Source organism: Silurus aristotelis, assembly GCF_946808225.1.
Source record: "Silurus aristotelis genome assembly, chromosome: 2".
NCBI classification, from domain to species: Eukaryota; Metazoa; Chordata; class Actinopteri; order Siluriformes; family Siluridae; genus Silurus; species Silurus aristotelis.
Genome location: NC_139575.1, coordinates 30153472 through 30181450, shown reverse-complemented (window position 1 = coordinate 30181450; position 27979 = coordinate 30153472). Strand labels below are relative to the sequence as shown.

At 36.3% G+C, this 27979-nt stretch overlaps 2 protein-coding genes and 1 long non-coding RNA gene across 3 annotated transcripts in view; 1 reads left to right on the top strand and 2 right to left on the bottom strand.

Annotated features, from left to right (window-relative positions):
• The window catches only part of wbp4 (WW domain binding protein 4), a 218884-nt gene that overhangs the window by 79629 nt on the left and 111276 nt on the right, over positions 1-27979 (bottom strand). The gene's annotated exons all lie outside the window — the stretch shown is intronic.
• LOC310722380 lies at positions 1237-5309 on the top strand. The gene is made up of 2 exons (XR_014532357.1): positions 1237-1873; positions 2855-5309. It is a non-coding gene; the product is annotated as an uncharacterized lncRNA (long non-coding RNA).
• On the bottom strand, positions 4127-15603 carry igfbp2a (insulin-like growth factor binding protein 2a). Its single transcript, XM_083534396.1, has 4 exons — positions 14548-15603; positions 11210-11382; positions 7266-7406; positions 4127-6792 (listed from the first exon to the last, which is right to left on the bottom strand). Exons 1-4 carry the CDS (start codon positions 15017-15019, stop codon positions 6634-6636), a joined length of 945 nt encoding a protein of 314 aa, XP_083390522.1. The 5' UTR covers positions 15020-15603; the 3' UTR covers positions 4127-6633.

Sequence of the window (27979 nt, the reverse complement as noted above, 5' to 3'; positions counted from 1 at the left end):
ATTATTTTGAACACAACTGTATATATGTGCATACAGTATCTCACAAAAGTGAGTACACCCCTCACATTTCAGCAACCATTTCAGTATATCTTCTCAGGGGACAATACTATGTAAATAAACCTGGATATATTTTAGAGTTGTTTAGAGTAGTCAATATGCAGCTTGTATAGCAATATAGATTTTACTGTCATCTGAAAACATCTAGCCATTATTGTCAAAATAGCTATCAATAAAAGTGAGTACACCCTTAGTGTACGTGAGCTTTAAAGGAAAGTTTACGTGAGCCTTAAAGGAAAGAGTAGAAATAATCACACCAATGTCTTTTACTGCTGTACACGCTGAAACAGAAACACCATCCAGAGATGCTACGTAATCGGAAAGTTTGCTTCTAGCTGCATGTTGTCCTAGTAAAAGTACTTCCGTCTTATCTGAGTTGAGCAGAAGAAAGTTATTAAGCATCCATTGTCATACACTATCCACAAATACAATGTTTATGTATAATTTCACCCAGAGGCAGCATATATAAAGAGAAAAGCAGTGGGCCTAAGACAGATCCTTGCGGAACAAACATGACATGTACTGTGACATTCTGAAGCAGAACATGATGTGCTCCCTTCAGAAACTGGGCCAAACAGCAGTTTTCCAACATTTAAATGACCCCAAACACATTGGCAAGATGACAACTACCTTGCTGAAGGTTAAGGTGATTGAGTGGCCAAGTATGTCCCCAGACCTGAACCCTTTTGAGCACCTGTGTGGCATCCTCAAGTGGAAGGTGGAGAAGCGCCAGGTGTCTAACATCCAACATCTCTGTGATGAAGAAGTGGAAGAGGATCCCAGCAACAACCTGTGCAGCTCTGGTGAATTCCATGCCCAAAAGGTTTAAGGCAGTGCTAGATAGCAATGGTGCTAACACAAAATATTGACACTTTGGACACAGTTTTGACATGTTCACATGTTCACTTGGACACTGCCATTTAGACAATAATGGCTGTATGTTGAGTTATTTTTAGAGGACAGTAAATCTAAACTGCTATACAGTGTGCATTGACTACTCTAAAATATATCCAAGTTTCAATTCTATATTATTGAGAAGATATACTAAACTGGTTGCTGAAATATGAGGGGTGTACTCTAACTACACTAACGGATACGCGTAGCTTTTCTAAATCATGTCTAATAAGGTGCTAAGACCAGAGCAAGAATGACAACAAGAGTGTACCATTTTTTTTCCACATGAGAATCAGCTGAAAAACGGATGACGCCGTCTGACCAGAGCAAAACAGTGCAGAACAAAACTAAACCTAATTGATTTTATGAGATGAAGGAAAAAAAAAAAGAATATCGGCAAACCATATTGAGCAAAAAAAGTCGGCATCACATATTTGCCATCGGCTGCCCTGATTTCTAAATATCAGCCAGAGAAAAACCTATTTCGGTTGACCTCTAGTTAAACCTGTCCACTGTTCAAAATGAATGCCCTGCCTTATAAACCATGCAGTCACAGTTCCATACAGAGTTAGACAGCTATTGTAAAACATTTACAAAATTTACTAATTACCATACTGATTTAAACTGATAATTTTGCATGTAATTTAACTGGTATGGTTAGAATGGCACAAAATTAAGTTGATGAACTGGGTAAGACAATTGTAATATAAAAAGAATAAAATACAATTCAAATGGTTAACATCAATCATTTCATTTATTAATTTACAAAGCAGCAGAAATGCACACAAATCAGACACACATTCTGTTACGCTCTCTCGCACACCCACACAAACGTACACAAACGCACACAATAGTTTTTTTATAATTCTTAAAAAATGTCTTATCGCACTACTTTTTTATCTGCATTTGACTTAGAGCAGGGGTGTCAGGACCGAATCTGGCCAGCGGTGTAATTATATTTGGCCCGCGAGATTATATCAAATGTGTATTAGAAATCCCAGAATGCTTTGTTAGTGCGTTGGTGCGTCAGTCAAGACCGCTGAAAAACTCAGCGCTAAATTTACTCCGCGATTTACCGACTTTGGAACCCAGAAATGCAGATTTGATCTGCTCAGTAAGCCGTTTGTGGTTGACGTGGAAAGCGCACCAACCAACCTCCAAATGGAGCTGATTGAACTCCAGTGTAGTGACACGCTCAAGTGAAAGTACAACGCTGTGTGTGTTGCACAGTTTCCACGTTTCCTCCCCGACACACTGCTCAACTCCGTGTCCAAGCTGCTCAAACGCTCTCTATGTTCAGCAGCACATATCTGTTTAAACAACTGTTCTCTTTAATGAAGATGAACAAAAACCCCACTCAGGAGTCTCACTGATGAACACCTTCACTCTATCCTGATGATTTCATCAGCTCAGAGCCTAAACCCAGACATGATGCAGACTTCAACCAATCAAAGTAAATCAGAGCTTGAATGCATGCTGTCTTTATGCACTTTTTCTACTCCATGGCATGGACTGTTAATAGTTGAAAGATTGCCTTTTTTATTTAAGGAAATTATTATTATTTTTTTAGTTGTTTTGTTGTTGGCCTGTGAAAAAAAGATTTACATTATTATAAAGGAATTTGAAAGGCTATAAATAGAGAGAGACATAATAAGAAACGAATACCACTGATGTGTGTTTTATTTGAAATTTAATTTCTCATGTGTTTATTAAACTTTGGTTGTTCCAGATTTAATGTTTACGCAAAACTGAAGTTTGTTTCCATATGGAAAGGTTCAACATTACACATCTGGAGAGAAGGAAAACAATTGCAGTCAATTTTAAAATAAAATTTGAGTTTGGCACGTGACTTCGTCCCAGTTTTTATTTTTGTGAATTTTAGTTTGACACCCCTGAATTAGAGCAACGAAATTCTAGATTATCCATATAGAAAGTAATAAGTGATAATTATTTATTTTATCAATTCAGTCATTTTTGCATTGCAAACATTAATGACATCATTAACCAGTGACTGCTGGCAAATAACCCCAGTATAAGTAGAAGAAATTCAATGCTAGGTGCCCATTACATGATTTTAATGCAACCATTGTATGCAATCATTTCATAGTTTCTGTTAAATTTGACAGAACCAACAAACATAAGCTAAATTTAAAATGGTGGCATTTATTAAGTGCTTGCTACTTTATATGGCACAAGTTCATAAAACCTAAGCATCACACCCAATTTTGACCATCCCATTCCAGGTTAGCCCCTATTTATTCTTACAATAGCTCTTCTAGAAAGATTTTTTCCATTGCTCCTGTGATGATTTTCCTATTGTGCCTCAAAAGCATTCGTAAGGGCAGGCAGTGAGGTTTGGTGAAGAGGCTTGGGATGCGTGGGTCAGTGTCCCAGTTCATCCCAAAGATATGAATCTCTTTTGAAGATAATAATTTTACAAATACAGGTAATCTGCAGAAAACCCTGACCTCAACATCAGAGTTCTCTGCAGATTACTTGTATTTGTATAATTTAAACTAGGCAAACCATCTCTTCATAAACCTTGTTTCATGACGGGCACCGTCATACTGGAAAATTATATTCAGTTGTGTGGCTGAAACTTTGAAGTAATTTTTATGGAAAGCCATGATTTCATTGTGATGTCAGGTGTCCACAAACTTTTAGCAGATACTGTAAATAATTGGAAAACAATACTTAATTACATATTGTAAAATACAAACGAGTACGTGTGGTCTGGGTTCTCTTGAAAATCTGTGTCTTTTTTGCATATGCATTTTAATGTACACACGGCTGGGAAATAAAATGTAAGTGAAATTTCATTTAAATGAAAGAACAAAAGTTTATTCAGTTTTTTTATGTCTCTTTTGTGAAAAACATTTATTCAAATATAGATATCTACGATTGTAAGCATAAATATAAAAAAAAGGTATCTATTTGTTGTCTGTGTAATCTGGAGCATAGTTTCTGATTCCATTAGCATGTACCTCTTGCCATGATTGTTATTTTAAATAATAAATTAATAATAATAAAATCACTTAAAATTACATAAGCATTAGCTGCAGGTGTATAGCACTTGGTCTTCCCGCAAAACATTTCAACACATGCAAAACTGAATTTTGGAAACTTGTGATGGTCAAACACCTATTAAGACACAAGAAAATATGCAGTGCAGCAGTTTATACATCAATTCTGTTTTTATTTAAATAGTTACTTGTCTTTACTGTAATTATATGATGCTTTGTATTTATATTTATGCATATGGAAAACATGAAATTATGTAGTAGCATGTACTGTAAAGTAACACCCAGAATCCTCCACAGCATCCATCACACCATGGCCAATTTGTATTTTAACATTACCCATCAGCATTTTAATGCTCATATGATAACTTTTTGCACACACCTGGACTCACACATTAATAGCCCTGACTAACATTCCTAATACAATGTCTTGTAATTGTGTCCTATTTCCTAATTCTGGGTTTTGGGGAACAAGAAGTTGAGATTTTTTTTTATTCTAATTTGCATATGAACTTCACAAGACTGAATTGTAAGAACACAATTTGATTTTGTATATCTAACACTTTCCAGTTATAAAAACTTGTATCAAACTGATATCAAACTTATAAAAACCATATCCTTCACTCTCAAATGGAAGGGATTAAACAGAGTGCTTTGCAAGACAACAATTGATCACACTCGCATAATTCATTATAGTAATTAGAATGTGTTAAAATACATTTTAATTTGAGCAATTACATTTTCATGAAAAAATATTTATGTAAACTATACCCAATGTTTTCTTAAACATCACAAACTGCATAATCCCTTTTTTCACATAAAATATTTTCCAATTTTACGGGAATTTAGAAAGAATATAGCTTTTTATGTATAAACAAACAAACAGCAATTTATGTATAAATATTAAGAATTTTAAGTGCATGCCTTAATATATACAACTATTCAATAAGTAAAAAACTGAATTAGTTCACAATAAAAAATACATATTTTACATTTTCATTTTTAAAATCTAAAATGTTTAACACCAGTGGTTCTTGGGATGTTAAGATGTTAAGAATTATCAGGTTTAATATACACTGCCCATCCAAAAAAAAAAGTCACCACCTGGATTTATCTAAGAAAATAGGTAAGTTTAACCCATTGGAAAATTACTGCATGGATGATTATGTTTTAGCTGAAAACAGGTTATTTAACCCTAAGTGAGAAGCTTTTAATTTCTTAAACAACCATGTTGGAAGACACATCCTGTGGTCGTGGAAGAAGTGTTAAAATTATTGGCATGCATCAAGCAAAGACAATATCTGAAGAGATTGCTGAAACTACTAAAATTGGAAAAATCCTGAATGATCGTGTTCGTGTAAAAAGGGCTTCAATTTGCTAGGAAGCATAAAGATTGGACTCTGGAGCAATGGCAGGTGGTCATGTGGTCTGTTGAGTCCAGATTTACCCTGTTCCAGAGTAATGGGCGCATCAGGTTAAGAAGAGTCTCGGATGAACTGATCATGCACCCCTAAAGCCTACTGTCACCCATCATGCCTACTGTACAAACCTGTTATAATCTGGGGCTGCTGCAGTTGGTCAGGTCTAATTCAGCAATGTTGGGTGCTCAAAGAAAGAGGACAGCTGACTAAATTTACCAGGTTATTCCATCAATGGATTTTTTTCTTTACTGATTGCACAGGCATATACCAAGATGGCATTGGCAGGATTTAGCTCAAATGGTAAAAGAGTGGTTCGGGAAACATGAGACATCATATTCACACATGGATTGGCCACCACAGAGTCCAGACCTTAACCCCATTGAGAATCTTTGGGATGTGCTGGAGAACACTTTTTGCACAGCGAGGATTCTGGAACTCTGGACGGTAACAAATGTGACATTGCAGAAGCTTATCAAAAGGATGCAATGGCAAATGAGTGCCGCTATCAAAGATAAAGACGGTCCAATGTAATATTTGTGTGTGTGACTTTTTTTTGGACTGGCAATATATTATATGATTAACATTTAAAACATTGTATAATATACAATCATGACAGTGTCTTTAGTAATTAAAAGTAGTTTAAAAAAAGTGAGGCCTCTGGGGTCAGACAGAACCAAAAAAGTTAATAGCATTTTTTAATTGTTTAGTTTTTTTTACTTTTGACATTAAATAATACCTTGAAATATGTAAAATACTGAACATTATTTTGTATTACATTCAGAAAACAGAATGGAATATACATTCACTTAAAGTAAATGGTATGAGGATTAAACCATTTATACGTATATTGAGTTACAGTTGTAATTACGTTGTCTTTCCATGGATATGACCACTAGATGTCAATATAGTGTACAGATTGTCTTTCTACAGTGACCTTCATACAATCACATATATAATGTATGTAAAAATTTGCTACCCATAGGTTTATGTGATTAAGTGTTTAAATGATCACTTTAAAGCCTGTGATTATTAAACCAGCTTGCAGTATTGCATATCACATATGAACCAACATACGACATAATCCCTGTTGTCTGCTGGCTAAAATTACTGACACTCAAGTTTCCCATTTTAATTTCCAATCCCCCCCCCAAAAAAAACTAACATACATAAACAAATCTACAAGTAGCTTGTTTGGGAAGTTAAATGCCGACTCAGCAGGTACAACTTGATGTTTGATGCTTTTAGCCTTGTGTTGCTGAAGGTGGCTCCATTTCTAAGGCATTGATGTAATGACTGCAGTTTGGCTCACCTCTCACCACTGGGGAAGACTGGATGTGTCTGCCTGTGTGAGGGGTCACACACCAGCACTCACCCCGTTGCCCATTCACAGACATCTTACACTAAAACACATGAGATGGTTTAATTAAGTTGACTCTTAACTTGACTTGCCATGTTTTAACTACTCTTTGGATTCTACTCATTGTTTTGATATATCCTAGCTACTGAGTTAGGTTAATGACTAATGACTGGATTATTTTTGGGATAGTCTATAAACCTCTTGCAAATGCAGCTTTAAAACTCTCCTGAGTCCTATTTAGTTTTAGAGATCACTGCTTGGTACCTGTAAGGTCTGATACACTGTTAAACAAACATCAGCAAAAAAGTTGCTTTCTATTTATTGTTTGAATATATTTTAATATAAGCTCTAAAAAATAATGCAAATTGGACAAAATGTGTGTAACTGCAAGCATTCATTAATTTGCAATCAAGTATACATGTTTATTATTAAAATTCTCTATATTTTTATACATTATTATGGATTTAAATTTGAGCCTTATCTAAATGGTTTCGTTTGTATATTATTTGCTCTTACCTGTTTCAAGTTATACTGGCCCCTCTTGTCACAGTTGGGTATGTGCACAGAGTAGAGGTCCTCCAAAGGGCCATCATTGTCTCGGAAGGGCATTTTGGATATCTTCTCAAGTACTTGCTCCAGCTCCTGCTGACACCGACTCTGTCATACACAACTCAAAGGATTAGTCTAAGATTAAAACATTTAAAACATTTCCTAAAGATATATTTTCTATCCAGTCAGTTACTAGCAGATAGCATGATAAAATTGTAACCTATTAAAAAAGCCTACAAAAATGGGTTTGAATTTATAATAACGTCACTGATTGTAATGAAACCGTCACTCAGTTGACATTGTGCCTTCCCCCCAGAGTCTTTCTCCATACCCTCACACACTGGTGTTTTACAATCATCATTGTAAAATGTATTTTAACGGCACTAATTTTATTAATGCATGATGGTAACGCATTTCTGTCTGTCTATTTGATTAAAGATAAAAAAATAAATTAATTGATTATAAAAGGAAATAAAAGGGGTCCCCGGGTGGTCTAGTGGTTAAGATGCAGCGCTCCCACCGCTGCGACCCGGGTTCGATTCCCGGTCAGGGAACCATCCCCAGCCACTCTCAGTGCCGGTCCCAAGCCCGGATAAATTGGGGAGGGTTGCGTTAGGAAGGGCATCCAGCGTAAAACATGTGCCAAATCAAACGTGCGGAGGATCCGCTATGGCGACCCCTAACGGGAGAAGCCGAAAAGAAAGTTTATAAAAGGAAATAAAAGGAAAAATTTAATTCAATTTCTAAAGATATGATCTACTTAATTATTCTACTTATTTCAGCATACTTATGTCTTCATTCCTTCCATCCTTCATTCATTCACTCCCTTGAAATGTGGAATTGTAAGGATTTTCTCCTTTTAAGAGAAATTTTTAAAGCTGAACATAAAACGCAAAAGAATCAATAGTGCTATAAATTCTTTAGCCGTTTCATGTATGCACAAAACAAAGTAAACAAATCTGGTTTGTTTAGCCACTGTGACACTGCATGAACTCTAGTTTCTTTATACCCCTGGCATTGTTGTGTTTTTTATGTTTAATAATAATAAAAATGCACTCCGGGTGTGGGGCAGAGACTAAACAAACTTGTGTTCCGCTCTTTAATACGTTCCCGAGGAGACTCAGATTTGAACTCAGATGTTCCGCACTTAAAGATTTTTGCGAACCGAAAGCCCTGTACCAAAAAATGTCGGTACAAATACGTGTAATATATATAAAAATATTTATAAAAATTTATTAGAATAAATCAAATCAGTGCTATACACCTTTTATATTGATTAAACTAAGTAATCAATTAAATTGGTTTAAATACAGATGTGTATATAAGTTTGTGTGTGTGTGTGTGTGTGTGTGTGTGTGTGTGTGTGTGTGTGTTACATTTACTATAAAATTTTCTAGAGATATGATCTACTTTACTGTTGTACTTATTTCTGCATACTTTAACAAATGTCTTCATTCCTTCCATCCTTTATTCATTCACTCCCTTTGATATCTGGAATTGTCATGATTTTCTCCTTTTAAGATAAATTTTTGGAGCTGTACATAAAATTCTGGACATAAAATGCTAAAGAAGCCATAGCATAGCATAAAATTGTAATATTTAATCGCAATTAGTCACATGATTGCCATGAGTTAACTCGTGATTAATCACACATTTTCATCGGTTTTTAATATACCTTAATTTAATACTTTCAAGTTTTTATTACACATATCAATCAGCATGTTCAAATATGGATGTTTTATGCAAATGCATGTTTATTGTTAGTGAAACCATGCTAAACATACGGCATAAATAAAAAATATTCTTGTAAATGTTTAAAAGTAATTATGGTGTTTTAAATAACATAAATCATCAGAACACCAAACAGAACTTTTGTTATGTTTTTTATGTTTTGCCAGATGTGTGCACCATGCCAGAGTTTGGTGTTTGATTTGAGGTAAATCAGTAAAACATGTTTAGTGATAAAAAAAAATTTCCGGTGGAGCTTAATTAAAAAAAAATATCTGAGTAAAGAAAGGACGTCATTTTTTTAATTGTATTAAAAAAATTTTTATAAAGATGGTCAAACAGAAGTGCAGTCTGCATTAATTATGTGTGTAAAAAAGTTTAAATAAACTTGCATTAATGTGTTAATTTTAACTGCCCTATATAAATAAATAAATAAATATATATATATATATATATATATACACACACACACACACACACACACACACACACACACACATACATACATACAGTGGGTACGGAAAGTATTCAGACCCCCTTAAATTTTTCACTTTTCGTTATATTGCAGCCATTTGCTAAAATCATTTAAGTTCATTTCTTTTCCTCATGAATGTACACACAGCTCCCCATACTGACAGAAAAACACAGAATTGTTGACCTTTTTGCAGATTTATTAAAAAAGAAAAACTGAAATATCACATGGTCCTAAGTATTCAGACCCTTTGCTGTGACACTCATATATTTAACTCAGGTGCTCTCCATTTCTTCTGATCATCCTTAAAATGGTTCTACACCTTCATTTGAGTCCAGAAATTTTTGATTATACTGATTGGACTTGATTAGGAAAGCCACACACCTGTTTATATAAGACCTTACAAATCACAATGCATGTCAGAGCAAATGAGAATCATTAAGGTAAAAGGAACTGTCTGAAGAGCTCAGAGACAGAATTGTGGCAAGGCACAGATCTGGCCAAGGTTCCAAAAAATTTTTTGCTGCACTTAAGGTTTCTAAGAGCACAGTGGCCTCCATAATCCTCAAATGGAAGACGTTTGGGACGACCAGAACCATTCCTAGAGCTGGCCGTCCGGCCAAACTGAGCTATCGGGGGAGAAGAGCCTTGGTGAGAGAGGTAAAGAAGAACCCAAAGATCACTGTGGCTGAGCTCCAGAGATGCAGTCGGGAGATGGGAGAAAGTTGTAGAAAGTCAACCATCACTGCAGCCCTTCACCAGTGGGGCTTTAAAGCAGAGTGGCCCGACGGAAGCCTCTCCTCAGTGCAGGACACATGAAAACCCGCATGGAGTTCTCCAAGATGGTGAGAAATAAGATTCTCTGGTCTGATGAGACCAAGATAGATCTTTTTGGCCTTAATTCTAAGCGGTATGTGTGGAGAAAACCAGGCACTGCTCATCACCTGTCCAGTACAGTCTCAACAATGAAGCATGGTGGTGGCAGCATCATGCTGTGGGGGTGTTTTTCAGCTGCAGGGACAGGACGACTGGTTGCAATAAAGGGAAAGATGAATGCGGCCAAGCACAGGGATATCCTGGACGAAAACCTTCTCCAGAGTGCTTTGGACCTCAGACTGGGCTGAAGGTTTACCTTCCAACAAGACAATGACCCTAAGCACACAGCTAAAATAAAGAAGGAGTGGCTTCACAACAACTCTGTGACTGTTCTTGAATGGCCCAGCCAGAGCAATGACTTAAACCCAATTGAGCATCTCTGGAGAGACCTAAAAATAGCTGTCCACCAACGTTTACCGTCCAACCTGACAGAACTGGAGAGGATCTGCAAGGAGGAATGGCAGAGGATCCCCAAATCCAGGTGTGAAAGACTTGTTGCATCTTTCCCAAAAAGACTCATGGCTGTATTAGATCAAAAGGGGGCTTCTACTAAATACTGAGCAAAGGGTCTGAATACTTAGGACCATGTGATATTTTAGTTTTTCTTTTTTAATAAATCTGCAACAGTGTCAACAATTCTGTGTTTTTCTGTCAATATAGGGTGCTATGTGTACATTAATTAGGAAAAGAAATGAACTTAAATGATTTTAGCAAATGGCTGCAATATAACAAAGAGTGAAAAATTTAAGGGGGTCTAAATACTTTCCGTACCCACTGTATATACATACACACATATATAGCTTATATTCATTAGTTTTAAATTTAAATTATTTACCAGCTTTGTTCGTTGCACCTTGGGGTCCTCTGCTATATACTTCATCTTGGTCTTCATTTGCTGCCGGTGATGGATGACAGCGCTCTCTTTAGGGCCCATCCACTGGCTGTCTTTCGTGGGCCTTCTGATTGGAGGAACTTCAGTTTGTTCTGATTCTGCGGCCAGCACTTCACCTGTTCACAAACATGCCCCGACCAAAAAAAAAAAAAGATAAAATTGTTTTTTAGAAGAAATGCTTTTGGGAAATTCTTTTTTTTATAAACATTGTGAAGATAATCAGCAATGGCCACAATGGGTACATCAACATCAATAAAATTATAATATTAATAATTATTTTAATAATTAAATATAAATAATAATCTGTGACACCCAGATAAGGATGGGTTCCCTTTTGAGTCTTTTTCCTCTCAAAGTTTTTTTCTCATAAGTTCAGGGACCTTTTTCTGGCCTATGGTTATTAGGGAGGAAATATGAGACTAATTCATGAATTTAACATGTATATTCATATTCTATTTATATCTGTAAAGCTTTGGGATAGTGTCCATTGTTAAAGTGTTACAAATAAAACTGAATTAAATTGAACAGAGTTTGTTGCTTTCAAGATTCAAGTTCATACTGTTTGTGTGTTGCACAATATAAGAGCTCATTTTTTGCCTGGATATGGCAGTAAAGAACAAACTGACATATGTACGTAAGTAAGATGGTTGTAAGACACAAGTAAGAATCAACAGGCATTACATACCGCTTTTTTTTCCACATACCTCCTCTCTGTGTATAGCTGATGCTTGATCACTGAGCCTCACTGACACACCCCCACTGCAGAATTCATTCCAGGAAACAGTCTCGCTTACAGTTGACTACCCCCTAACGTGGACTAGCTTACATTTGACGAGCTGTGCCAGAAACCACAACTGCTGCAATCTTATCAGTTCAGGGATGCACCTATCCCTGGCCAAAGTGGAAGCCCAGATACTATACTTCTACCTGCCCAACATGATGACGATCATTATTAAGCAATTAATTCAAAAGGTCCTTTAGACCATCTGTTTACTGATGCACTGATGTAGACCACTAGTGCAGATTGATTAAATCCCCAATCAGTCAAAGCAAGTAACACTGTGCAATGCATTCTAATTGCATGATGAGGTCTGTAACAATTCTTTCAAAGGGAACTTTGCTTAGGGGTAATGAATGCAATTAGGGGTTACCAATTTGCAGGCAGATTCACTAATTAATATTATTAATGAAGGCCTATAGATCATTCATAGAAGACATCTTTGTAAATATATATTTTAAAAAAGCATTCTTTTTTTTTATTGCATTTCTTTATATCTTATATTTTCTTTATCATTTTAACATTGCATGTGCATCAGTTTACCTGCTGTAACCCGGGCCTCGAAATTCTTATTTGTGATCCGCATATTCGATTTGCCATGTTTTACGCTGGATGCCCTTCCTAACGCAACCCTCCCCATTTATCCGGGCTTGGGACCAGCACTAGGAGTGCACTGGCTTGTGCCTCCCTAATGGCTGGGTTCTCTTAAGTAAGTAATATAACACCAATATATAGAAGATTGGCAAAAATATCCTAGTATCATTTAGCAAAAAGTAGGTTTTATATTTCATACATATCATTACAAATTTGAGGCCAGAGATTAATGCCATTTCATTATGCAGTCTTGCTTCTTCACATTGGCTGCTGAGGAATTGGAAAGGATTTGAAAAGTTATGAATCAGTTGCTGACTTTTCCCATAAATCCCCCCCACCCCCCTGAAAGATGAAAAGAAAAAATCTAACAAAAACAATAGAGCTTTAAACTCTATGTGCTTGGCCCCAAAATTCCTAACAAACACCACAGGGTTCCTGCACCTTCTGTGAACACTGTGTGTACAACCTGTAAAAACAGCTTGAAAACAGCTGTCATCTATCCATGCAAGGGATTTAGTTCAAAATAATGTATCTGCAAATTGTGTTGAGCTCTCAAGTTCTTCTAACTCCTGCTCTACTCCCAGCCCTTTTCACCAGATGTCCACAACTCAATAACATGTGTGACTTGTTAGTGTTGTGTCTGCTGCAAGGAGTTTCTTGTTTGCAAGTATTCTGAGTCCTGGTGCAGTGAAATGTTTCCCAGCCACGTTTCTGAAGGACCCAGCAGGGATGCCAGCTGTACCTGATCTTGGAAGAAGCTGGGTGATTATTTTGGATTAGGTTAGTGGTCAGTTGGGCAACCTTTCTCATTACACCTTTAAATAAACGTAATTTTATTTAATTTTTTGGTAATTTTATTTTCAAAACTGTATACCAGGTGTGTGGGACCCTTTTTTTTGTTTTGTCCAAAGATTTTCCTCTTTATATAAAGATGAGACCTGTTTACATGAACAACCCAACAAGCTAAATCATTTTTTTTTTTTAAACCAGGAGTCTTTAACAAATCTTTTTAAATGTTTCAGTGTTCACAGCAACACCATCGTCTTATACTGAAAGTAAGACATGTTTATATAAAGTTTAAAATAATCAGCAAAAAAGTCAGAATGTCCATCTGTTCCCATTTCAATGAAACAGTACAATGTGATCAAACTTATACTGAATACATAATGACATTGTTTCATAGCTGCGAAAAATTCACAGCAAGACAGGGCCAAAGTGCAAAGTCCAACTTGTTAATCAATCGCTATGTTTTGATACAGAAATTAGCATTTATTTAAACAGCAAAGCGTAGACGGTTTCAGAGTGCGCATAAATAAAAATAAACGAAAACAATATCTACTACTATTTTTTGCATGAAACTGTTGAGTTGAATGTGGCATGATTTAAAAAATTGTCCAGGTCAAAAGTCAGGTATTTTCTTATAACCAGACTAGTTTTCTTAGAACCAGCAGTTTTTTTCCGGTAAAACGTGAAATGTCGAAATTAGCAACAAATAAGCAAAATTAGGAGTTAAGCGACAAACGTAGCCTACCTGAATATTTCCTTAGCTTTTAATCGATATCTTTTCGGAATCAAATATAATGATGATGTTTTTTATAATAATAATAATAATAATAATAATAATAATAATAATAATAAATTATTATTATTATTATTATTATTATTATTATTATTATTATTATTATAGCAGGGAGCCTCAACTGTATGAATGTACATATACATATTCATATACATATAATATTGGCCAGGATGTCAACATGCATTGGATAGCTATGTACTTTCGTCATGTTAAATGTTAGTGTCAGTTATAGAAGAAAAAAAAAAGTTGTGCAGTAAAGCTTGTCGCAGAATAAGCTAATCAATGCATACCTCTCGAATATATGGATGGATGGATGGATGGATCACTCACCGCTCAGTTCAGCGCTACCGATGCTGGGCTCCGCTTCCGCTTTGTGTGCGCAGCGACCGAGGCCGCGCACTAGCTTATCGAGGGGCAGCTCTGAGTCTGGCTCGGGGTAACAGCGAAGGCCGCTGGCGCACCGCGGTGTGTACACACCACACGGATCTCCGGCTCCGCGTGCACACACCGGACAACAGCCGCATCCTGGCTCACGCACGATCTCGGCACAGCTCACAGCAGTGAGAGCGGGACATTCCGCCTGTCGCTCGGCACTGCAGCTTGGACAGCGGAACACCAAACCTGCATGCACTGTGCCTGCAAACGCCACCACCATCAGCAATTCCAGCAGTATGTAGGGCATTGTAATTGCGTATTTTGCGTCTCTCTGCCGTCGGCTTAAGAGAAGAAAGTGGCAACAGAAGCGCACTCGTAGACAGGTGAAGTCTAACATCTTAGGTGCTCCAATCCAATCGGTGCTCATGTAGCGCTGACATCATAACACAAAATCGTGAGGAACGCATTTGGGTCAATATAGAAATAGGTGCAAACAGCTTAGTTTCCTCACGGTCACTGAAGCAGAAGCATAGCGGACACGCGCACGCCCTTTGCGGACAAATTATTCCGCAAGTCTGTGCACGTTTGCATGTTATGAATTCAGCCTGTGATTTACAATCACCAATCTCTGGTCTAGGAAAACAGATTTTCTTTTTGATGAATAGCAGGTTGAGGTATTAATTAACCTCAGACTGAGTAAATAGTCCTTAACTACGGTGGCTCAGAAGGGCAAAGTACATAACAAAGTAAACTTTAAATGAACTTGTTACCTGTGCAAATAATGGTCAATTTAAATAATAAAGACAGAGTCAACGATTAATTAAAAATAGCCAACCATAAATAAAAAATGTTGGTTATAAATAGTGATGTAAACTTTAGTAGTATTGAAGTAAATTTTAAAGAGGAACCAGACTAAAAAAAAGGCCCATTCTCATCTGGGTGACACTAAAAGCCCGTTCATTAAAGGTAAATTTTTGTTTAGATTATTAACTGTTTACTGAATGACATTTAAATGAGAATCTATTCGTAGCAAATAACAGCTCAAACTTGAATGAACATGTGAAAGTGGGGGGCCAACAGCATCCAAACATCCCAGTTCACCAAACACTCTATAACCATAACTCTAGGATTAAAGATGTGCAGATCATAATGGACAAAAAGTTTGCTGAGTTACTGTGGTGTGAGAGCATTGTCTTTTATACACAAGTAGTAATATTTCATAATCAATGATAGAATAATAAAAAAAATGCTATCCTACACTGAAAAAATGTGTTGTTGGATTTACTTCATTTTAATATTGATAGGGGGTGCGTGAAACAATTTTATTTAAATCCAGGTATATTTTTCAAATTGATATACTTGACATTTTAGAGTAATATCAAATGAATTCTTTTAGCAGTTGTAGCTCAAATATTTTGAGTGAATGTTACTCTAATTAATTTATTTATCAAAGTATTTCTAACTAAGCAGTATTTTGCGGGTTGTATTGTATTTGTATGTGGTGTGTAGTTGTGTGCAGGTGCCATCTCGAGACTGCAGTCCAGGTCTTCCCTGCATTCCAGTAAACCAAAGCCCCTTCTGATGACATCAGCAGGAGGTGACCTATAAAGTCGAGGGGAAGCTGGGATTCAGGAGCTCGCTTAGTCTATGCTCTCTTTGATCGTTATTCTGTTCCAAGTTTTCGGGATTTCCTGTAACTGACCTATGCCCGTTCTGACTCTGAGTTTGCCCCATCCCGTTTTGACCATATTAACTCACTGTATTATACCTGTAAAATATATGTACATATTTGTTGTTTTGTTCACCAGTATTAGGGGTGTGGATGCTATTTCTGTTGGGTGTGTGTTTGTTTCCTGTTTTTGGTGAGGGAGTAAGGGAAGTGTTTTGTATTTCTTTTGGGTTTTCTGTGTAGGTAAGTAGTGTTTGTTAAAAGAGTGTTTTTGTTTATTATTTTGGCCTTGGTCTACCCTGAAGTCTTTCCTGGTTTTGTACTGTACATACTACAATATACCCTTTGTTTTACGACACCCCAGTGTTTGCGTTTTCGTTTCCATCACACTTTTACCAAATACACTTCCATCCACCCATTATGTATACCACCCCGTGCCTCTGCCTAAAACCCGTTCCGGCAATTGTTATTTGTTAAACCTCATGTGTGCTGCTACCAGGTTTCCAGAAGCTATTACAATGTGCACCCTTAAGTCCAGGACTGTCGTCAAAGCACTGGTAAAATTCTATAATACGTTGGTATGCATAACTGTATACAAACTGATCGTGGGTCGAATCTTATGTCCCAGTTATATTTTCAGCTAGTTAATAAATTGCAAATTAAGCATCAGGTTTCCATCGCCCAAGGTGTTCTTGAACATTTCCACCAGACATTAAAAAATATGCTGCGTTCGTATTGCATGAAAACTGGAAAGGACTGGGATGATGGCGTTCGGCTGTTGTTGTTTGCTGTGCGTGATGCCATGTAGGAGTCACTTAGTTTTAGCCCCTCTAAACTGGTGTTTTGTCACATTGTACAGGGCCCATTGAAAGACCTACAGGAACAGTGCTTGTCCACTGTACCCACCCCACAAAATGAAACTATCCTAAAGTATGTTCATACCCTTTGGGATCACCTAAAGCTGGCCAGGGAAACTGCTCTTAAAGCCTTAAGTTTCTCTCAGACCAATATGAAGGAGCGATATGACCGTAGGGCAGTTTCCTGCTCAATCTGTGTTGTAGATCAAGTTTTAGCTTTGTTGCCAGTGCCAGGATCCTCACTCCGTATACAATTTATTGGGCCATATGAGGTTAAACAGAAACTTGGCCCCACAGACTATGTAGTAAGCACTCCTGATCTCAGACATAAAACCCGTATCTGGCATATTAACTTGCTAAAAAAAAATATAATTTCCCATCACACTTTTAACAAATACACTTTCATCCACAAATTATATATACCACCCTGTGCCATTAATCATCCCTAGACTGGGACGTAACATGTTGTTTAATATACTCACATATATTGTGTTATCCATATGAAATTTGTTTTTGTTGATTCAGAGCAATTAAAATGTCTAATTACTACATAATAAAATGTAATTAAAACTAACAATATATTTAACTAGTCTCAACAAATGCATGTTGAGAAAGTCATATCCATTTTTTAAATGACAAAAATTTTTAGCAGATTCTGGCAACTAACCTTTCAATAGTACCCTATTTTGACTGAAAATTACCCAGAGGACTATGACACACAGCAATATCAATCAAGATCAATCAAAAAATTAAGTGACTGATGAATCAACAGTGAATGAAATAATGAACTATAAATAAAGCCTCCCAACTTTAAAACAAAAAACAAAAGTAGATTTAAGTATTTTCACAAAAAACGACAACAAAGGAAAACAGCAATGCAGATCAACAGTGATCACATATACTGATAAGTCCTAAGGAAAGTTTTCCACAGTCCATTTGCAGGAGCACTTATAGTAGTATTTCACCTCCTTAGGATAAGATAAGTTCAGTGCATAGATGACTCCTAGCATCAGTACAAGCTTGGGCTGAAAAGCCAATTTGTCCATGATATTACTCCTTCAACAAAAATGCTATAACTTCTCCACTTTTCTTGTTGATAAAATAAATGCCCATGGAGGTCTTTTGCAGGTCTCTCTGGAGGTTTTCTCCTTTGATGTTCTGTAAGACAATAAGGAAAACATCTGTTTATGTAATTTATCTAATCCTTATTGCTTATTCAGAAACATTGTATATGTTTCAAGTGCATAGCTATTGTGCAGGTTGATTTTTAAAGCTATGAGTGGTAACATGTATTTACATGTATTTACATGTATTTACCAAATGTACATATTTAATGATCTGGATACCCAATCAAACACTGATTATTACATTCTGACCAATAAAATTTTGACCACATTTTGAGCACTATGACCCACATGTTAGCATTAAAAAAAACATTATAAACATTTTATTTATATATAAATATTTTGTTTTAATTTATGGTACACAAACGACTGGTATTTTGCAATTAATTTATGCCACATATATATATAATTTTACACTGGACATTGCAATTATAGCCGAAAGTACATCATTCTGGCTGAATTCTGTGTTGGGCATGGAGATAAAAGAGTTCTATAGCTGTACAGATCCAGTGTAGACACTGACGGATGCTGCAATTCTACTGCGAGTAACAAATTTATTTAGTGAGCAAAGCGTATGAGCTTTGTTATCTTTTTAATGTTAACATGCGTTTGTAATAACAACTGGGTGAACAGCATTAAATTCTTAAATCATTTTCAATAATATTAGATACAATAATTGTGATTTGAAAATGCAATTGTATTTACTATATACTCTCGAATAAGATGTCTGTAATTTTTTTACCAAGGTAGAGACAAAGTTCCCTGAGGACTGCAGCTCTTTTACAGTTGACATTACTTTCCTGTGTAAAATAACAATGATTAAAAAAAAAAACAACAACAACAAATGACTATAAAAAAGACTTTTTTAGGAATACAGATATCAGCTGATGTAAATAATGATGTTATTAAAAAGAAACCTTGAGTGAAACCAGACTTAAAAGCGGAACCCAACCTCAATATCAAAAAAATAAATCAAGAGTGTGATTATAAGACACTGTAAACGTAATACCCAGGACCACTATATCACTATACCACTATGAAGGTAATAGCTAGGACTACTTGTTTAAAATGTATAACACACTTTAATAGTATATATTGCACTGTTGAACCACACATACAACATGAACAAATGTTTTGAGTTTCTTTACCAAAATCCGAAATTCAGTTTCTGCATTTTCCACGGGTCATGAGAGAAAGAACAATTTCCGCTCAGGAAAGAGCAATTACGGCAAAGAGACGTCAAGTAGGTAAGTAAGTGAGCATGCGCAAACCAGCATATGTGTGTGTCCGAATTTAGGTCTTAGTTTTTTTAAATAATTACTGTTGAATAGATATGCCTTGTTTTAATGACAGACAATATACTTTAGATAAAGTTAAATATTTTTAGTAAACTTAAAAAAACATTATTATCAATGAAAAGAGTTTGATTAATTAGTTACATTTACTAAGCAACAAAATATTTATTTTCAGTGTAGTAAAATTGTCCACATGAGCTTTAAAGGAAATATTGGCATCACACCAAGGTCTTTTACTGCTGCACATGATAAGACAGAAAGACCAGCCAGAGAGAACAATCAGAATAGCTTAATCAGAAAGCTAACTTCTAAGTGCATGAGGTCCATCAGAAATTAGCAGAAGACACAAGTTAACAAGCATCCACTGTCTAATGTCCTTTAAACATTTCTAAACATTATTAAGCTAATGTCCCATATGACTGTGTATCATCAGTGTACCAGTGAAAGCTAATACCATGTCCACAAATATTTTCACCAAGCATATGTAAAAAAAAAAAGCATTTGGCCTAAGACAGATCCTTGTGGAACAACAACTTTTACCTCACTAAGTGTAGAGAACTCACCATTTAAATACAACTAATATCATCCAGTCAGATAACCCTAAGCAATTCAAACACTGTCAATAATGTCCTGTTTGGTTTTTGCTGAGATAACTGGGGAGGTTATTAGCGTTCATTGCATTTGCGTGACCAGGTAAGTCTGTATGTCTATGTTAATAAGAAATCACAATGCTAAAAGAATTCAATTAAATAGTAAGAAGTAAAATGTATTTTTATAAAATTATACATGATGTACTACAACTTTCAAATAAGATACAGATATAAAACAGTAAACAATGATTTGGAAACAAAGAACAGTCTATGCGGGAGTTGTGAGAATGGCTGTGGAATGTACGAGTTTCACCTTCTAATGATTAATGAACCAATTTTTGTGATCTCCCGAGCTCCTTGCCGATGTCCTAACTGCAGTAGTAGTTTTTAAACTGATCAGCAGAACAAAGCAAAGAACCCACAAACACATAAGGTGTAAGAACAGTGAACAAAATTAATTGTTCAATTAAATACATTTTTATTTGTATAGCACTTTTAACAATGAACATTGTATCAAAGCAGCCTAACACAGATAATGTGTGATAAAAAAATGAATAAAACTTTTCTTTATAAATGTAAGTTTGTCCCTAATGAGCAAGCCGGGGGCAATTGTATCAAGAAAAAACTCCCATAGATGGCATAAGGAAGAAACCTTGAGAGGAACCAGACTCAAGAGGGAACCCATCCTCATTTGAATGGCACCGAATGTTCATTTGTTACAGATAAACAATGTTGAGGTGTGCAGTGCTGGTGATCAGATTCAAACTGTGGTCCTGTGTCAGTGTAGCACGTATTGCATACATATATATTTTTATCCGTTTAAAAATTGTAGTGTTTAGATAAGGTGGTGTGGAGCCATGTTGCTGTGATCCTTGTTGCAGTACAACAGTGTGTGGGAGGGTTTGAATGCTCCATCTGAGCCTTGTGTGTGGTCACGAATAAACAGGAAGGTGTCAGGGTCTGGACATTCTTGGATTGTTTGTGTTTTGGCCAGCAGATGCTACCACTGGGCCCCTACTTTCTAACAGTTTAATGTGTTTCACCTTCTCCTTATATGTTATGTGTATTTAATTTACCCCTTTTTTTCTTGTTGTTTGTGTTGCGTTTTGATGGGTCCTTTTCCAAATCTTTCTGTCGGGTACAAGACGGGTCACGAACAAGGGTCGCCAGAGCGAGTAGCAGACATTCTAGCAGTCGCCACGGGAAGGCAGAATCTTCTTCTTCTTCTTTCAGCTTCTCCTATTTGGGGTCGCCACAGTGGATCATCCGTCTCCATACCCCCTGTCCTCTACATCTGCCTTTTTTTAAACCAACTACCTGCATGTTTTCTCTCACCACACCCATAAACCTCCTTATTGGCCTTCCTCTTTAACTCCTTCCTGGCGGCTCCATTCTCAGCATTCTCCTACCGATATAACCCATGTCCCTCCTTCGCACATGTCCAAACCATCTCAATCGTGCCCCCCTCACCTTGTCTCCAAAACGTCCTACATGCGCTGCCCCGCTAATAAACTAGTTTCTAATCCTTTCCAACCTTGTCACTCCAAATAAAAAACCTCAACATATTCAGCTCTGCTACCTCCAGCTCCACATACTGTTTTTTAGTCAATGACACTGTCTCTAAACGATACAAAATAGCAGGTCTCACCACAGTCCTATAAACTTTCCTTTTCACTGTTGCAGATACCTTTATATCACAAATCTCTCCTGCCACTCTTCTCCACCCACTCCACCCTGCTCCCTACTCTCACCACAAATCACAATATCATCCACAAACATTATAGTCTTCGGAGACTCCTGTCTGACCGAAATATACAAATCAATTGTTTTCCTTCAAGTCCACAATAAATCTGGCTGAGAGATAGGACAAAGTGACAGAAGAACAACTGTCACTGAAGCCCTTCGCTGATCTGGGCTTTATGGCTAAAACCTCTCCTTGGTGCACAACCTATGGGAGCCTGCTGAAGGTTTAAAGAATGTGTGTAACAAGACTCTCTGGTCTGATGAAACCAAGATCAAACTGTTTGGCCTAATTCTAAAAGTTATGTCTGGAGCAAATGAGGCACCACCTGCTAAACACCTGCCCAATTTCAATAGTGAAGCATGATGGTGGCAGCATCATGCTGTGGAAGTGTTTTTCGCAGCAGACACTGGAAATCAGGTCAGGGATGAGATAAAGATAAATGAAGCAAAGTAAAGAGATATTCCCAATAAAAACCTGTTCCCCAGCTCACAGGACTTCAGACTGCGATAAAGGTTCACCTTCATACATGACACTGTGATTTACAGACAACTACGGTATATGAATCTTCTAGAGTGGCCCAGCCTGAGCCCTGACTTGAACTGCACTGTATATATATTTTATATCATTTCGAATAGTGAAGACAATATCACAGAGCAGAGCTTTCTCTTACAAAACCCCACAGTAATGGAACAGTTGTGTTCAGTACTCAGGCACAATTTTAGTGTTTAAGTCTAGTTTGAAAATATATTTGTTTGACTATGTTTTTTTCTGAATAGGTTTTTTTTAGGTTAAGAAGCAGATGTGGAGAGATTGTTATTATAAAGTGGTTTGGGGACCATGGCATAGGCAGGGTGTGAGAAGAGGCCTCAATGCAGGGGCGTAGCCATCATTTTAAAAGTGGGGGGGACGAAATGTGTAGTGTTACCTGTTTTTTTTTTCCTTCACTAAAAAAGTGAGGGGGACAAATTAACTTTTTATAAAAGCAACAATCTGCTTAACATCAGCAACCATAATACAGAATCATCCCTCTTCTGAATGTTATTTCAAAGTAAGACACTAAAGTAGTTAAATAGACACTTATTAGATTTGAAATGTTTGAAATGTTTCTGATTTGAAAAGATTTGAAATGTTTCTTATAAATGTGTTTCCCTTGCTACAAAGCATCAAAATATATATCAAGATATATCGCTACATGTAAAAGTTCCTATGGTGTATTGTAAACTACTCACATACAATGAGGTGTTCTCAGAACTGGCATGTAAGTTGTAAGCCATCATTAGTTGATGCTTTGTAGCAAGGGAAAGCAACACATTTTTTAAATGTATAGTATGTCTCAATAGACGCTTGAAAAATCTATGCTTAGATTCATTGAGTATGTCCAAAGTCCAACAGATGGACCAAAGACTCAATCAACAGAGAAGGAAAGTTGAGCTTTAGGAACAGTCTTTTATGTGGGAAAAGGTCAAGAAATTGATGTTGATGTTCTGATATCAAGATAAACAATACTTTCTAATATGTGGACAGGTGGCAAAACCAGTTAAACAATATCTTTAAAAGTTATAAGAATTTGTAAAGCAGGTTTATCTTAAGGTATCTTGGACTCAATAAAAATGACAGAAGTCTGATAATAGCCCAATTCTCATGACCCCCTACATTTTGACATGTGGAAAAAGTCTGGTGTCTTTTTTATTAAGAGGGCCCGGGTATGTTTTTAAACACCAAAAGCATAAAATTGACCTTGTTTAAGTTAAGAAATTCGACTCAGCTAAACCACAAGTCTGACCATGTTTTATTTCAAATCTGAAGATGATCTACATAATGGAGTTTTACAAAATATCAAAATAGACTAATTTACATAATTTAATTTTTCTAAAAATATTTGCTACAAAATTGCATAAAAGTAATCAAAGTGTTCAGTTATCTCCGGAGTTTTAAGTGTGAAGTTATCATAGATGAACAGAAGAAAAATGTATCATTATTGTGTAATGTCGCTTAGCAATATTTTATAACAAACACAGAACAACAATCTTTTGAAATATGCACATTATTTTTAATTACAGCATACATTTTTTAATTGAAAATCACGAGAATCATGAATAATTTTTTACAGTGTACAGGACATAAAACATCCCTAACAAACTTCTCTGGACAACTGAAATCAAGGAGAGGTACCAGATTTAAGCCAGATGGAGCAGCTGCCTTTTGTCTAAGTCCAAATTAATATTTTGTAATCAATATTGAGAAGTCAGATGAGCCTACAATTTTATTAAAAGAGTCTCCTTTTTAGGTGTCAGTATCAAGGTTACCCTCTGTGTTAAACTAAGAGGCAGGGTTTTTGACTGAATACTGTCTAAAAACATCTCAAATTAAAATGGCACCAGTTCTTTAGCAAAGCACTTCTAAAATTTGGTTGTTAACCGAAAAGTTTTCACTATTTAAAGGAGATTAAAACTAAAGGAGATTAAAGGAGAGATAAGCAGCTTGATGTGATATATCTATATCTATAGCTATGATAATGATATATCTATCATTGAAGTAAATGAAGATATTAAAGGCCATAGGCATTGAGGAAGCCAACTGAAATTGATAGCCTAACAGCTGATAAGAGATGCTTAATTCTCACAGTAATGGGATTGATACATTTTAGAATAAAAGTTAGCAACAAATGACACAATATTTTTGGCCTATTTGTCAATATGGCATTAATTGACAGTCAGTCGATAGTAAGATTTTAGTTGTGTTGGAATATTTTTCCAATCTAAGAAAAAAAAGCAAGAGCTCTGTTTTAAACATTTCCCCCTTGACAGAAAGGTACTATTCACTACACACTATTTACAGTGGTGTGAAAAAGTGTTTGCCCCTTACTGATTTCCTTTTTTTTTTTGCATGTTTGTCACACTTTAATGTTTCAGATCATGGAACTAATTTAAATATTAGTAAAAGATAACACGTAAACACAATGTTTTTAAATGAAGGTTTTTATTATTAAGGGAAAACAAAATCCAAAACTTCATGGCCCTGTGAGAAAAAGTGTCTGCCCCCTTAACATGATAACTGGTTGGGCCACCCTTAGCAGCAACAACTGAAATCAAGTGTTGGCAATAACTTGCAATGAGTCTGTTACAGCGCTGTGGAGGAATATTAGTCCACTCATCTATGCAGAATTGTTGTAAATCAGAGTTTTCGAGTATGAACCGATTCAGGTTTAGGTCAGGACTCTCCAGCCGTTCAGAGGTGGACTTGCTGGTGTGTTTTGGATCATTGTTCTGCTTTAGAACCCAAGTTCGCTTCAGCTTGATTTTTCACGAATGACGATCACACTACCACCACCATATTTTACTGTTGGTATGATGTTCTTTTTCTGAAATGCGGTGTTACTTTTACGCCAGACGTTATGGGACACACACCTTCCAAAAAGTTTAACTTTTGTCTCGTCAGTCCACAGAGTATTTTCTCAAAAGTCTTGGCGATCATCAAGATGTTTTCTGACCAAACTGAGACAAGCCTTTATGTTCTTTTTGCTCAGCAGCGGTTTTTGTCTTGGAACACTGACCTTAACTGGGGCCAGTGAGGCCTGCAGTTCTTTGGATATTGTTGTGGGCTCTTTTGTGACCTCTTAGATGAGTCCTCACTGTGCTCTTGGGGTAATTTTGGTCAGCCGGCCACTCCTGGGAAGGATCTCCACTGTTTCATGGTTTGCCATTTGTGAATAATGACTTTCACTGTGGTTCCCCGGACTCCCAAAACTTTAGAAATGACTTTATAACCTTTTCCAGGCTGATAGATCTCAATTACTTTCTTTCTCATTTGTTTCTGAATTTTTTTGGATCTTGGCATGATGTCTAGCTTTTGATGATCTTATGGTCTACTTTACTTTGTCAGGTAGGTCCTATTTAAGAGATTTCTTGATTTCAAACAGGTGTTGCAGTAATCAGGCCTGGGTGTGGCTAGAAAAATTAAACAAGTGTGATAAACCACAGTTTTAACAGGGGGGCAAACACTGGTATTTTCTAAATATAATAATAAACGTGAATCCACTGTGTTTTTTTTTTTTCATTTTGCTAGCTTGTGGGTTTCAATTAAGCGGTAATGGATTACATGATACTGGCCGGAGCAGCCCCTTTAGGAAGGAATCCGGTAATTTTCCAAAATAAAACATCGTTCATAATCAGATAATAAATAAAAATGGAAATAATGTAAGTTATGTATTCTTTCGGTGCGGCCCGGTACCAATTGACCCACGGACCGGTGCCGGTCTGCGTCTGGGATGTTGGGGACCACTGATCTAAAACATCAAAGTGTGACAAACATGCAAAAAAAAAAGAAATCAGGAAGGGGCACCGCGGTATTTTGTTATTGTCTGTATTCTGCAATAGTATTTTACATACTATAATTACAGTATTATACGTACATGCTATATGCTACACACACACACACACACACACACACACACACACACACACACACACACACACACACAATACTATTATAATTATTATTCTATCAATTATTTTTTAATTTTGCTGTATTTATTTTATTGTTATTTGTATTTATTCATATAGTTATACTACTGTATATAAATCATTTTCTATTAATGTTATTGTTAAGATGGTTTTCACACTATCTCACACACATCCCTTTGTCTGTTCAGTGTCTATAGAATATTTACGATGTTAGTCTGTAAGGTAAACAGGGAGTCTTATCTGGGCTCACACATCTTCGGCTAGTATATCCTCTTGTCTCAACAGGAAACAAGTTTAGGACAGCCTTTTCTCTGTATGTGTATATATACGTTCTGCTACCTGCAATAAACAGAAGAAGAAGAACATGCATTCTGTGTGCTGTGTATTTCTTCTTCCCTGATATCATAAAGGCACCACGGGCATAGCAGGTCGTATGGAAAACCTCTCCAAGAATTAAGTTTCGTTTGGGCATAATAAAAATCTAACAGTTTTGGTGTCAGAAGCGAGATACTTTCGGCAATATCCAAAAAGGGAAATCACGCATCAAGGTAAGTTTTAAGATACTTCCTTGTTTGCGGGGATTGTCCCGTATGCCAGCCAATAGGGCTGCATATGTGTTCATGTCTTGGTTATGCATTAATTGTTTAATTAATGATCATTTCCTTTGGTGGGATGATTTTGTCACGACATTGGTTTCCTCACCTTAGATGTAAGATGCAAGATTAGAAGACGTTTTTTACGGTCTGTCTAATATAGGCGATATTGTCTGAAGTATCCAAAAGAATCCACGATAATGTATATGCCCGAAAAAAATAGATAAATTAAAAATTAATTGTTTAAAAAAAAAAAAAAAAGGGAGAGAAAAGAGAATAGGAATTAAAGAAAAATTGACATTTTGAAAAGGCTTTAAATTTTTTTTCAAAAGACTTCAATCTTGTTTTGGCTTTATAGTCTATTTTTTTCACATAACTTACAAAAATTTTGATCCAATTGGAGAGACTGGATTACCTTTTTTTGTTTGAAGACTGCGATCCCCCTGGTGCCTAGCGCAGCTGTATTGTTTAAGTGTTATGTGTTGTGTGTATTGTCTGAGTGTTAAGTGTTGTGTGTCTGTTCTTTGTTTTGTGTAAGGAAGATGGGTCATGACATTTCTCGCTTATTGCCGGAAGAAAATCCCAAAGATTTTATGTATAGGAGTTGTGCCGGTTATTGAACTAATCCTTATTTAGATCATTTGGCATTTTGGAGTAAAATTGTGTCACATCTAGATACTTTTTCCTAGAGATTTAGATGCTGCTAGAGGTTTTTACTATGCTCCAGGTTTTGTTAACCCGTTATGCTCTGCACTGCAACAGGAAGTGGTGCATTCCAGCCTCAGCACAAAAATCAAGGAGGAGGTCCTAGGAGAAAGGGGAAGTTCATCTTTTAGGGAATAGATAGATTCCAATTTCATGTCCTGTAACTCACCTTTTCGCCTGTGGTGACACTGACTGGTACAAATTTTTATCATAGCTTTACAATAATTCCAAACTCGCCTTTAAACCTTTTAGGAAGAAATATGATGCACAAAATGAGAATGGAAATTCTGTTTTTTGAAACCAATATTTCACTGTCTTTTTCTTCTGTCCTCATGCTCTCAACCGAG